At 46.5% G+C, this 13691-nt stretch overlaps 1 protein-coding gene across 4 annotated transcripts in view; it reads left to right on the forward strand.

The window, feature by feature from the left end:
• Window positions 1-13268, forward strand: part of LOC119452987 (transmembrane protein 104) — a 37162-nt gene extending 23894 nt beyond the window's left edge. For all 4 annotated transcript variants that reach the window (XM_049667461.1, XM_049667462.1, XM_049667463.1 and 1 more), the window contains 2 exons: window positions 852-1100; window positions 8883-13268. In XM_049667461.1, coding sequence (XP_049523418.1) covers window positions 852-1100; window positions 8883-9191 — 558 coding nt within the window. In that variant the 3' untranslated portion in view covers window positions 9192-13268. The remainder of the gene's footprint in view (window positions 1-851; window positions 1101-8882) is intronic.
• Window positions 13269-13691: the final 423 nt, after the last annotated feature.

Consider the following 13691-nt stretch of genomic DNA (forward strand, 5'->3'; position numbering starts at 1 on the left):
GTATGCTGGCCGGCGCCTCCCATTTCATTGCTGCTAGCGGTTCTTTTCCAGGAGTTGGTTGAACTAGAGGACTTTGTTAAACCCCATAGAGTTCCGAACAGTCAATGTTGCCCGGTAACATAAATAACGGTCTCTAACTGCACTCGAAAGCGAAACTTGAGGGTAAATAATGTTCATATAGGCGCCGATATTGAAAATAGGCATTTATAGGCATTTAGGCACAAACGCCAAAATAGGCATTTATGGGCACTATAAAAACACTATATAAGCCCTTCTTAACCTCTAATTCATGCTCATATATCAAATTGGGGTGATAGGAACGCAAGGAACAAAAAAAGGCATTTGCCTAAAATCCGGTCTCTATTCATTCTCTTTGATAACTGTGGCAAGTGCATTTGACTTCATCTTTTCATGATTCTTGCCAACCTGGGCACAGACTCGCAAAATATTGTGTTGTGGTAACTATTATGTATCATCATTTTGTTTTATGTACCTTAGCCTACGACTTGTACTATACTCGTTGTCTCTCTCACTTGTTTGTAATGCTTCCACTTATGAAGATATATATTATTGTATAACCCACTCCACACAGTACTCCTACTGGAGCCTGTGAGGCTTTTTGAATGAATGAATGAATAAATTAATTAATTAATAAAACTCTTATGTAAGAGTATTTTCTCATTAGCTGGCCTTTGGCCAGGCATTACTCACAATGGTTACCAATGTTAAGGAGACGGTTGGGGCGATAGCCAATCATGGGCCACACTTACATTTGGAAAAGATTTGTGAATATTGGTTGTGAGGAATTGAGGCTTCATTTGACTTTAGTGCCATGTTTCTTTTTCGTGCAGCCAAACAGCGACACGGGCGACTCCATCATTCCACGCATTCCGGTGCTCCAGTACTTCCTGTCGCTCTTCCCAGTGTTCACGCTAAGCACAAATTTCCCCATCATTGCCATCACACTCCGCAACAACCTGCGCTCCCTGTTCCTCCGCGAGGAATCCGCATCTAGCCAGCTGGGGTCGAAATCCCGCAGCATATCTTCGTCGGGCAGTTCCATGCAAGGCGGAATGCCACCACCACAGTCTCGCAAGCAGGTGGGCAGCTCCTCCTTTGAGCACGCACAGCTTTTAAGTTTTTCACTAAAGGATCGCTAGTGGAAAATATGAAGTCGAGTTAGATTGATAGAGTATTAGTCTAGAAGTCTGTCATCGTATTCTGTATGGCAATACTACAGTATAGACCACTTATAACGTAACCGCTTGTAGTGCAGGACCGGATATAGTGTGGTCTTTTCAGACTCCCGTTAATTTTCCCATAGCAGTCCATGTATACACGTATCGCTTATAGTGCAGTTGCGGGAAACGAAATACCGGTTACAGTGCGGCTGCCTGGGAGTACGGAAGTCAGCGGAGACGGCGAACGCTCCCCTCAAACGGGTGCCCCAAGGAGTGCTCGAGGAAAAAAGAGAGACTAAGTGGAGGAGAAGGGCACATGGTGTGAACGAACAGCCAGTGAGGCTGAAACCAGAATCTTGAGTGCGAGTCATGAAATATCACGGCGTGCATAGCGAGCGAGGGCCACGAAACTGCCAACGCCACGAAACTGCCAACGCCGCCCAACGCTCGCTTCTCGATAACGGCAGTAAACGAAACTTCAGGGAGCGAGCGGCGCCGGCACAGCACGGCGAAGGGCACACGCGGAGACCGCGGAATGTGAGGGAGGGGGGCGGCAGGGAAGCAGATTTCGCCTCGGCAACTCCGCCGCTTCGGTGGCTCCCCTTGCCCTTCCCTCGTAGCTCCCTCACTTTCGACTGTCACTGTGCGCGCCTGCTGCCGTGTAGGCGCCGCTGCTCCAGGCAGCCCAGCGCCAGCTCCCCGAAGTTTCGTTTTCTGCCGTTATCAAGAAGCGGGCGTTTGCCGGCGTGGGCAGTTTCGTTAGCCGGCCTGGGACAGCGCCGCTGCTTCCCTCTGCGCCGTAGCCGCAGCGTGCAAGGTCAACACGTGACTAGAAAGTAGAGGAAGCATAAAGGAGAAAGAAGGGTTCACTGCCATTTTCTACGCGTGGCTACGGTAGCGTGGCTGAGACGTCGGCACGTACACGCATGTTCCGGCGCAACGCAGAATCAGCGACCTTGCCATTTGAGAGAGGGTGAAATTTCCATCGCATTTTCTTTCTTTCTTTTTTGTTTCGTTCGTGCGCGACATTGAGGGGTCTCTCCTAAGCTTTTACTCTATGGCGGTGCCGGAGCAATGCCGGTCGGAGTCGCCGCCGCGTGAATTATTTCGAATTAACGAGATTCGACTGTCAATTGAATGCAAACGTTCTAGCCGCATTCCTCGACTGTCGCATATGCGTGGCGGCTCGGTGCACATGTTTTGCATATGTGCGGGCCTTGAAAATTGTTGCTTTGGTTATAGTGCGGTATCGCTTATAGTGCGGATATTCGCGACTCCGGCGACTTACGTTATAAACGGTCTACACTGTATATGACTTTGTTGCATAGAAAATTGTCTCCAAAGGTGCCGCTGCTGCTTTTAAATTTGAATCGCCTGCACCAAAACGAACGAGTTGGCATAATTCCCACATGACCTCCTTCTGTACTGCTCTCGGAATCATCCAGTGCTAATGTCACATGACATGAGAAGTACCATAGTCTGAAATTGGTGGCGGCACTTCGATTTTTGCAGTTGTCATTTTCTCGCTTACAGAAGCTTTATCTTTCACTCTAGCTTGACTTACTATTTTACTTTAGCGTCCCTTTAATATGGCAGGACTCTGATGCATACTTCAAGAAAGTGCAAAAGCTGGGAAAATGCAAGGGCCAGGGAACTGGAACATTGAATGAATGCAGTGCTATTCGAAATTTTCAAAAAGAATAATTTTGGCACATTTTGCCTTTTGCACTTACATTATGTAAGTGCTAAGCATGCTTCTGCCTTTTTATTTTTCATATTGTGTGACAGGCACTAGTTCAACAATGTTCGCAATACTAACAATGTTACGATCCATTTCTGCATCCAGCGTACAACACAAGGACAGAGTGAAAAACCGACAAAGACAGCTCGTTATGTCGCTGGTTCCTCGCTCTATCCTTGTCTTGTGTTGTGGGCTGGATGCAGAAATGGAACACCAACATCCCTCAGCTTACGTTATTTCATGTTATATGTTCCATGTCTTGGTAGCAGTGACCGTGATTGGCATGCATTTTAAAGTAAAATTCATTCTGCAAACAGCTTAACCTTGCTTCATTTGGTGTGTGAGACTTGTGTGTTGAAAATAAGCACCAAAATGTGAGTGCCAAAAATGAACACGTCAGTCGACTCTTTTTGAATATTCCAAAGATCACCGCTATTTCTGTCTGTGTCGCTAGGTCTGTGGGAGGCATAAGATCATCCTTGGAATTTCATCTTACTCATTGTGGTAGCAGCGTGGCACGATTACAGGCTTGAATGGGACTGCGCCACCATTGCCTGCCGATAATTTGGACAGCTTCACGACACCGCCCCATAGATATATTGTGTAAAGTGAACTGAAATTTTGGACGCCTTATAGCGTAATGTTCAATAATTCGGACTCCACCTACCTGATCATATGTTAATTCAGCCTCTGAGATAGCTAAAGGGCGATATTTTTGTTTTGATACATTGCCAGCATCTCCTCAAGAGCAAGAGTATTGGAGGACGCTAGTGCTATAGATAGTGCTGTGATTGTGCGTTGGCCCCACACTACCAATCACTGATCCACGTTACGAGGCTCAAATATGCAGCCCCTGTGTCAGCCAGAGCCAGCATAGTGGCCAAGTCGCAACTGTTGATTGATGACTTTCGTCATGAGAACGCGATGAGAATGTAAGAAATCGAGGAGTCGCCGCGACCGAGAAGACCAGTTTGGCAGGCTTTTAGAACAGACTAGCGCGTGCCGTGCATGCGCCTACCTTGGCGTCCCCGCGTTGCAGTGTCGGTTTGCGCTACAAGAAATTCCTTAGAAAGGGTGTGTAAAAAGGGGAGCGTTCTACCTCTGCAAGGAACCTTAACCAACGCCCTTGCCAGAGCCGGCTAATTGCCGACGTGAAGTGTGGTGCATTATGCCAGCCCATTGAACATAGTCAAGGCATGTAGGCATTTTGCGAAGGGACATTTATTCGAGCGAACTGGTTGTGCTTTTCCTTCTCCTGTTATCGCTGAGATAACGGGGATTGTGTGTCTGCTGGGTGTGTCTCTCTCCATGTTTGTGTTCAGCGCCGTTGCACTAACCTTCTCTCCTCAGAGGAAGAGTGCTTCAGACTTCCGGATTGGCAAAAAATGTCTTCCTAGCATCTACAGTGGAATCTCGTTGACACGATTCTGCATAATACATTTTTCGGCATAATATGTCTTTTCTTCTTTTCCCGGCCAGTGTCTTATAGGAGCAATGTATTTCGGGCAATACGATTTTCAGATGATGTGTTTTATTTCCCAGTTCCCATGAAGATCGTATCAATGAGATTCCTCTGTAATTGGCCGATGTGATATCACCTGTCTCCTAGCATCGGATTGGAGGAAGATGGCATGACTGGAAAGACCGAAGGGGTATAAGACGAGGCAGTTGCTTTGTTAAGGGATCGGCAGCTTGAACTACTATAACTGAACTTCTTCTCATGTTCATCCCTATTTTTTTACAGTCGAATCTCGTTAATTCGAACATGCTCAATTTGAACTTCCGGTTTATTCGAACGGGCTCTGTGGTCCCGTCAGAGTTATGTGTATTTCAGTGGGCGAAAACGCCCTGTAATTCGAATGCGAAAGCATTTGCAACAGTTAATTCGAACATGCCGTGCACCGACAATGCTCTCAGCAGCGCGCCAAATCGCGTGGTGGCGCCTCCGACCGGCATTGCTCCGGCACCGCCGTAGAGCAAAAGTAGAGTGTACTAGATTGGGGGAGTGGGTCCAGCGGATGCCTTTGCAAGCGCCGAGGGTGACGCAAAAAACGTGGAAATTGTGGCGGCGCTGCCATCGCCTTATTCTGAATATCCGGCCAATAAACGTTGGCTCTGGCTGTTTCGGCAGCGCTCATTGGCTGAGGCGAGCTCGCGGGTCGAGTAGCTGTCGCCTGCTCGATGCACCGTCGTTGCGTAGTTTGCATTCTTTCCGCCGCTGTGTTTCCGTTTTATTTGCAAACAATCGGTGGGGAATAACACCAGTGTTGCCACCACCGAGTATTCGCCTGTAAAAGCTCCATGCAGCTGCGGTAGGCTCTCCGACGCGACAAACGTCCGGCCGGTGCGCGGGGCCGCTCATTCGGGAGAAAGCGATGGTGATGCCGCCAACTTTTAAATAAAAAAAGCCTCAGCGGGGAGCCTTCGTTGGACCCACTCCCCCAATCTAGTACACTCTAGCAAAAGCTTAGGCGAGACCCCTCAACGCCGCGTGGAGGAAAAAAAAAAAGAGAGAAAAAAAAAACGCAGCAGCAATTTAACTCTCTCAAATGGCAAGGTCGCCATTTCTGCGTCACGCCGGAACACGCGTGTACATGCTAACGACTCGCCAACGCTGCAGCTGCGGCGCAGAGGGAAGCTACGACAGAGGCCCAGTCCGGCCAACGCTCGCTTCAACGGCGGAAAACGAAAGTTCAGGGAGCGGGCTATAAGCTGGTGTTGAGCCGGCGGGAGCGGCGGCACTGCCACCGCGCCCGCCGAAGCCACTGAAGCGACAGGGTTGCAGAGGCCAAATCATCTTCGCTGCCGCCCTCCGCCCTCATCTCCGACAGTCGCCGCACGCGCCCGTCGCCTTGCCGGCGCCGCCCGCTCTCTGAAGTTTCATTTTCTGCCGTTAATGGGATGCGAACGTTGGCCGGTGTGGGCAGTTTCGTGGCCCTCGCTCGCTATGTGCTTGCATGCCGCGATATTTCACGACTCGCACCGTTCGTACGCCATGCTATGGTGTACGAATACTTCTAAAATAAGTCCGTCTTTTAATTCGAACAAATTTTCGGGCCCGTTCGAGTTAGAATTATCGAGATTCGACTTGAATGTGAATATAAACATGTTTTTGAAACGACTTGTATGTCAGGCCAATGCCTACGATACAGTGGCTACAATAGGGGAAGTGTGATTACCGCCCGGCGGCTCCTATGGCAACTGCCGCCGCCGCCTTGTGATGCATCCGCCGGGGGGCGCTCGCACTCGTTTATACATCGAGCTGAGCGCCCGATATGAATTGGTCCGTAAGTTTCTCCCGCTTTTTGTTGGAAATTCTTGTGCGAAGTAATGTTTCGTGCGGTGCTAACAAGTGCTCAGGGATGAGCCGCTGTCAAAGTCACTGTTTTTGTGCCTGGCTGCGCGACTGGTTACAAATCGTGCAAAAAGAAGTCGCTCTTCAGGGTACCGTAAGACAACGAGACGTACCGAAAGTGGGCAGCGCAACATACCTCGAGCCGACAAGCCACTCGAACGAAATGCCGCTGTATGCGAACTGCATTTCGATCCGCAGTTTGTGTCGCGTCACTTTGAACACATCATCAATGGTGAGCTGGTATGCCTTATAGACAGTAATTTGCACGTAAAATAAGACCGCAGTGAAGCAAAACTCGAGGCGTGTCTGCGTGGTCTCCGAGGTACACATGCCAAGACGGCCAAGATCTCGCAAGTAAATGACATGTTATACGCGAATTTATAGGGTGCATATGTTGCTATAATGTTGCTGCGATCTTCGCGAACACGAGCGGCTGAGCAAGATATGCTACCATTCGAGGTAAAGAAAAGGACATTCGCATCGCAAATCGAGGTGCTTATCCGGCTAGTCGATCGTCGGGCCTGGTCGGGCAACGTGAATGCAAGCGTGAGCGCCGCCTTGCGGCTGCATCTGAAACGCTCACGCGAGTGACAGAGCCTTCGTCACACTTCCCTATTCTAGCCACTGTCCCTACAATCTCCACTCCCCCACAGTGCATGACAGCCCCACATCTTTGGGCCCCCGGTCACAACAATAGCTATGGCATATTCTAATCAGTCAGTTTCCTACGAAACTTACCAGTGGGAACTCCGGTGCTAGGTTTCTATGGGAAAGATTCGCTGCCCAGGCGGCGCTGCAAAAGCGACGCTAAACAGCGCCCCCTACAGCGAGTTCGTTGGTTTTGAGTAGTGGGAAAGGTGGCCGTATGCTCCTGAAAGCTCAGGAGCCACCGCTCAGGAGTTCAGCGAATGTCATACGATATTGAAAACAGGTAAGGTCTATGAGGCATGTTCGCGTGATTAGCGACAATGAATGGACGAAGAGATTGCTCTTAAGAAACCCAAAATGATCTGCAATAAACGCCGAAACGGAATCATGAAAGATCGACCAATGACTGCTGCGCGCGGCCGTGGGCCTATGCTGTTTCTGCAACACAGTCTGTCGCACAAGCACTTTTGCAGCATGCACGGCAGGTAGGCGTAATTTCCAACATTTGTCTCCACAAAATTCTTCAAATTGTGTATGTGCGCAGTGCCAGTTCGCAAATTCGCATGCTGACAGCCGTGGTTTTTCAATCTGCCCCGTGTTGGCTGCACGCTCCAAAAATACTTTGGGTTGGTATTCGCTGGCCTTGACGGAGCCCTTTGTTAACCTTGCCTGGTTAACCTCATTAATTCGTTCGGGGCGCTCAACAGGTGAACGAGCCGCGTTGCTTACCCTACATGTATAGGTTGTAAATACCTAACATGTATACGTAGCAGACAGCGTTTCTCTTGCGTACTTCACACGTCGAACAGCATGGGAAACAATTTGCAATAATTTTGCATGTGCTCAGTCTTATTGCTCTCTGCATTTAAAAAAATATGGAATTGCTCTTTAATTTAGGCTGATAAACGCAGATAAAGTGCAGTGAATAAAACCACAAGAACATTTGAAGCCACGAGCATGGCGATCGGACACATTCATGTTTTATTGATCATTCTCATGCTAGCTGCATGATTGCAGCACCGCAGTTCCCTCTAGTAATTTTAGTAGGACGCTCTATGGATCCAGTAGTAGCCGATCACGCCAAACCCAGTGGTAAGCTGAGCCGCAAAGTTGTCGAGGCTGCATTTGGTTGGTTGTCATGTGTGTTCCAGATGTCCAGCTTTTGTTCCTTGAAGTGTTCACTTGGGACATGGTTTCGAGTGCTGTTACGAATTTTGCACTTTTGAACAAAGCAGCTTCATATGGCGATAACTCCACCTTCGACACTGACACGTGTAACAAAACAAGGGAAGTGCTGAACATGATGTTTACAAAGAAACTTGCGATCATTAGTCTAGTGGAGCATGGTTAACCTCTATTTTACTTTAGACTCCCTGCTGAGTTTATCGGTGACAGTAAACAGTAGATGTGCCATGGCACTGAATCTAGATGTAATTTAGTTTAGTGGCATGACCCTTCATCCAGAGTGAACTGTGCTGTCTTTATGCTGAATACACTGCGTTGCCATAGCAACTGCACTGGGAGTGCAGTGCAATAACCACTACACTGAAGTTCACACAGCTTTTTGCATGCACAATGGTTGCAGTTTTGAGCAGATGAGCAATGTCATGTGACTCTTCTTGTTTGCTTGTTTCTAAAGCACCAACGCAAGGAAGCGAATAATGAATCTATGAAATTAGTGTCAGAAGTCTCAAAGAATGAGGATTGCTGGTGATAGTACCTGGGTCAGGTAGTGCTTTTTTTTCTTACATTGTTTATTGTCCACTGTGTCATACAGCTATTAATAAAGGCACAACAGCATTCTAGCTAATGATGATATGAGATTGGAGGTGGAGAAGACCTGTAATGTTATCCCGGTTAAGTTTTGAAAAAGCAAATTCACTTGTGTGTATGAAAGACATGTTTACAGCCAGTTCTGCAAATGAGTCTCGGGATTTTTCCCTTTCTTTTTCTCTAGGTGCTTGTAGAGCGTTTCATCTTCCCGCTGCTGGCCTTGCTTCCACCGGTCGCCATTGCTTTAGCCACTGAGAGCGTAGAGTTTTTGGTTGGCTTCACGGGTTCCTACGCTGGCGCCTTCATCCAGTACATCATACCAGTGGCGCTGGTGCATCGGGCCAGGAAGCAAGTGCTCGAGGCACTCGGGCTCGGCGTCAAAAACCAGCATGCCTCACCATTCCGCCATGGCGCTTGGCTTATCTTTGTGCTGGTCTGGGCAGTGGCATGTGTGACACTGGTGACTGTGAACCACATCATCATACTGGCATAGCACACCTCTTCTCCGCTGCCACCTTCGGTGACATGACAGCATCAGTGTGTGCACGTGACCAGAACAGCTTTGAAAGTACCTCAGTTTTACCGGTGTTCATTGTTCCTCCGACCCGGCCCAATGTTTGCCACTCCTTGGGACTCTACCATTGATACAAGGGCCAGTGATAGCACAGTTTCCTGTCCTTGCACCACTAGCACTGCCATGCCCTTCCACCAGCTGTGTCATGTGCAGCGCAAGATGGGAGTCCTTGGGATCCTGATTGGTTCACACCCCTTTATTAACTTGCAGTCCAGTCTCAGCATTGTCAGATTTCGATGAAAACGTGACTACCGCCCAGGCCACTCTCCTATATCTTGCCCTTGGAGTGCATTTTCATAGACCTGGTTCAGCAGAGCACACAGCTGGGGGCACAACAAGACCACTAGTAATTATCGCATTACTTGGGTGGCACTGGGACATTGTTTCCCTGCACAACCCTTCAGTCACAGCATCACCTGCAGAAACGTTAATAGGCATCGGTACTTGTTGGTGAGCTACCTCGCTTCAACGCTTCCCCCGAGTTGCATCACCTGTGGCCTTGGTGCTTTGTCTTTGCTGCTGTTGCTGCAGCATTTTGTTCAGCGAGCACTTCATGTGCGCACATCGCCAGCTTCATTACTGCTGGTCTGTGGAACTGCTGCAAATGCACAGCCGCTGCTGAACCTTCAATTTGCTAATGCTTTGCCAGAAGATTTTGCCAAGTTCAAGCACCCCTGAAGACATTGGTTTTTATTTATTTTTGATTTCTGATTGTAAACTAATGGTAAGTGCAATTGTTGCCTAGCACAAGCATTGACAGATTTGTTTGCTTTGATGGGCAAGTTGAAATGTGAGGAAAGTTGTTTCCAGGACATGCAGCAAAAGCAGAGTGGCATCTGCACTTTTTATTCAGTCTGCATGACGCACCAGTATATGTGCAGCACCTTTGATGATGATGCGACATACAATTCAGTGTGCTAAACGTGAACAGCTGTTGCAAAACGTTGTTCCAGTGTTTGGATGAAAGGGTGCGTTCACACTGAACTCTCTCCCAGTTTAATGGACCTGTTTCTTTACTCAAATTATCGACGAAGGTGCCTGTTTTGTGTTGATGTTCTCTCGTCATTTCCAGCACTTTGAACATATTTCTCCAAAGCATTGAACACGGGTATATTTGTGGGCAACCAGGTCTGTGTGGGCCTTGGGTCACTAACTGTGGTCCTGTGCTTAAGTCTTCCAAGCTCTACAACTTGCATTTGCCCACCATTTGCCCTGGTTGGCACCAACGATTGTTCACTGTGCTCTTCCCCATAAAACTCGCTTGCACATTGAGCAGGATTATGATCCTGTGCTCTTATGGAGTGTTCATCACAGCACAAGCAGCATGTCTTCAGCTTTAAAAAAGCGTACCCCTTGCACTACTATATTCTCAGCCAATCACTTTTAGGGATGCTTTTCACCTTCATGGAGGATTTTGTAGTGCTCTGCATGACTTGTATATGGACATTTAATGACAGCGTGACTGTTTTGCTGCCTGTCCTGTAAGTGTGTTGGGTAACAATGCGATGCAGCTAAAACACTGATTGGAAGCGCAGATGGCGGCAAGTGTTAGGCGATGCACTCTTAGTAAACGTGCATGAACTGAAAGTGGTATCCATGAAAGTGATTACTAAGAGCATGGTTGTGCTTCTTTCTAGCTTTCTCGGTTTACTGCACCTGTGTTACATTTTCTTGACCACTGCAATTGTTTAACTCTTCATGTGGCATTGACTGATGTAAAACAGTCAATGCCACATGAATCGAAGAGTTAAGCAATTGCAGTGGTCCTTGCAATATGTGTTTCAATATGCACTACAATAGGTGCAGTGGCCAACCTGGGCTCCATGCACTGTTGATGCCGTTCCATTTACTCCACATTTTATTGTAGATGAATTTGGGACACAAATTGTTAAACAGTGAAACAGTGCACATTGTTACAGCCCCTCTCAATTGGATGTGTAGACAGCAGTGCCATGCACAAATTGGAGCAGCAATGTTCATTCGCAGCATACACCCACCAGCAAATTATACAGATGATGGGTCCCTCAAAAAAACATTTAAACTTTTCACAGCATAGGTGCATAATGTAAAAGGGATTGATTCAGGCTTTTACTTCCAGTGCCAGGCAGAAGGCAAAGAAATTCAGTTTTACCATTTTGTCTGTGTTCCTTATGCTTTTGCTTGGCGTGGTTTTGTATCTGCAATTGTCGGGAGGTATGAAACACTCCTAGTTGTGTATTGGAGGCAATTTTTGGAACACTCTACTGTGTCTCTAAAAACGTTTTGCTATTCTGGAGAGATGGATGGGTGTTGGGATTGATTGTATACCTGAAGTTGGCCCCCACAATGCTTATATATTTACTTTTGTGGACCACTTAGTTGCTTCTTGATGTACATTCTGCGAAACAATTCTGACAGCTACATGCTCCCTTTCTTGACTGTGGATTTCATTAGTTAGCTTTTACGGCTTGTCAGATTGAAAGTATAGAATATACATTTTTCTTGTTTAGCAGTACTTCTAGTGCTGCAGGCATAGGGATGAATAGACAGGAAGGTTACGATATAAGGTCAGTCTTTTATACAAAATGCTAATTTATATTTGTTGCATATGTGCTCTCGTTGTTTGATGTCTGTTTAAAATTTTGCTGCAGGGATGTTGGCATGGCTGCTTAATTACTATGGTTTACTGTGGGTAATGTTAAGATTGTTTTTGCAGTATTTTAATTGTCACTTTTGTGTCAGGTTTTAGCTCACTGCAGCCAAGTGCATATCGTCGGCTTGCACTTTTTCTAATAACTTCGTAATTTAGGTAAACAAAAGCTGGTCTCCATTGTTGGGGCACAGTTTCTGCTGATGCAAATTCACAATGTTGCAGCAGAGAATTTTCTATAAAATGGCTTAGAAAACTAGTGTTTTATTAGCTGTTCATAGCTCTTTTGCCATTCTTGATTGTGGATGTAAAGGGTGTGGTGTGGAATACGACTGGATCCTGTGTGTTGCTGCAAATGGGACACTGTTGTACACATTTCAAACCATGATAGTCAGGATGACGGGACCACTCATTTTAACCTCTGAACTTGTGGTATTTATTTCCATGTCTTGAACTGTATGCTTTCTTTCTTTTCCTGTTTAATTGCCCACAATGTTCAATTCCGTCCATAGCAGTTGGCATCTGGGCGTGTCTCCAACAAGTAACAGGCAGTTTGCAGCCGTTCCACATTGCAGTCATTCAAACTTCATGAATGTCTGAGCATTCATTGTGGTCAAAGTTTGCAAGCTACCAACATACCTCCTTGCTTTCTTCTTTGTCTGATTCATTTAGTTTTCGCATGTCACTGGTGTCTGTAGCAAATTAATCGCTGTTGAAATGCTTAGAATATGTCCCCAATGTACAAAGTGGCAATATTTGCCAATAAGTGGCATCCTCCCTTCAAATGTGTGGATGTCACTTGCTCGGAATATTTTTGTACTGATGATGGCTTTGTCATGTTCTTAGCTTGGATTTTGAACATCCTCAGTTAGCAGATTTGGTACTCACCTGGTAGGCCTTCTGTGATGTGCGCAAACCATGTTTATTGTATTTCGTTCACTCTTGAAGTTCCTGTCTTTTGCAGTTACTAATTTTAGTCCAATGGACTTTTCTGTGGTGCAACCCAGTCTAGTCGTGCAATTATGTCAGATGTTAAAATAGTTCTCCCCCCCCCCCCCCTTTTTTCCCCACTTAACTGAGTACACCAAACATGGGATTTTTTTTTTCCAACTCTGATATTTTATTTGTTCATTGTGTAGTGTTTGCTCGTTAAGCTTTCTTATCGGCAATTGTGCATGTTTTTGCTTTTGCCAATACTGAAGGGAATAAGCCTCTGCATAATTTCACAGGCCACAACCCCCCACTCTTTTACTCTTGAATTAAGCCGGTTTGAATGGACATGTTACTTTCCATGTTTACTATTGTTATTTGCAGGGCTGTTTTCCATCTAGGCTGTGAATGAGTAATAAATTGTATTTTTGAGTAAACTTTGGCCTTGTGCACACTTTTTATCAAGAAATTGCAAAACTTTAGTGCATTGTAGTACTTTGGCCTAATTTAGGCCCCGTATAATACAACCTCCGTGCTAGAATAAGAATGGGTAACTGCAAAGCATATGTTGCACAGCGCAGCGTCATAAGCTAGGAAAGATATGGTAAGGTGGTATGTAGTACTGATTAGGTGGGGAATAGCAAGACTGTTTATTGTGCATTGAGCTCCTTTCTTGCCTTTTCCTTTTTTTTTATTGCATTTTTTTTTACAGCGAAGCTTCTATGCATTTCTTTGTGTCCGTCAACAGGTCTGCGTGTGCGAAAACTCGGCTCCCGAATTTGCTCCAAAGTTGCTTTCTTCGATGCAAAATCTCCGTTTCATCACTTGGATATACATTTTCAGTAGATTAGTTGTCAATA

The sequence above is a fragment of the Dermacentor silvarum genome, chromosome 5 (genome assembly GCF_013339745.2).
Source record: "Dermacentor silvarum isolate Dsil-2018 chromosome 5, BIME_Dsil_1.4, whole genome shotgun sequence".
Classification (NCBI taxonomy): Eukaryota; Metazoa; Arthropoda; class Arachnida; order Ixodida; family Ixodidae; genus Dermacentor; species Dermacentor silvarum.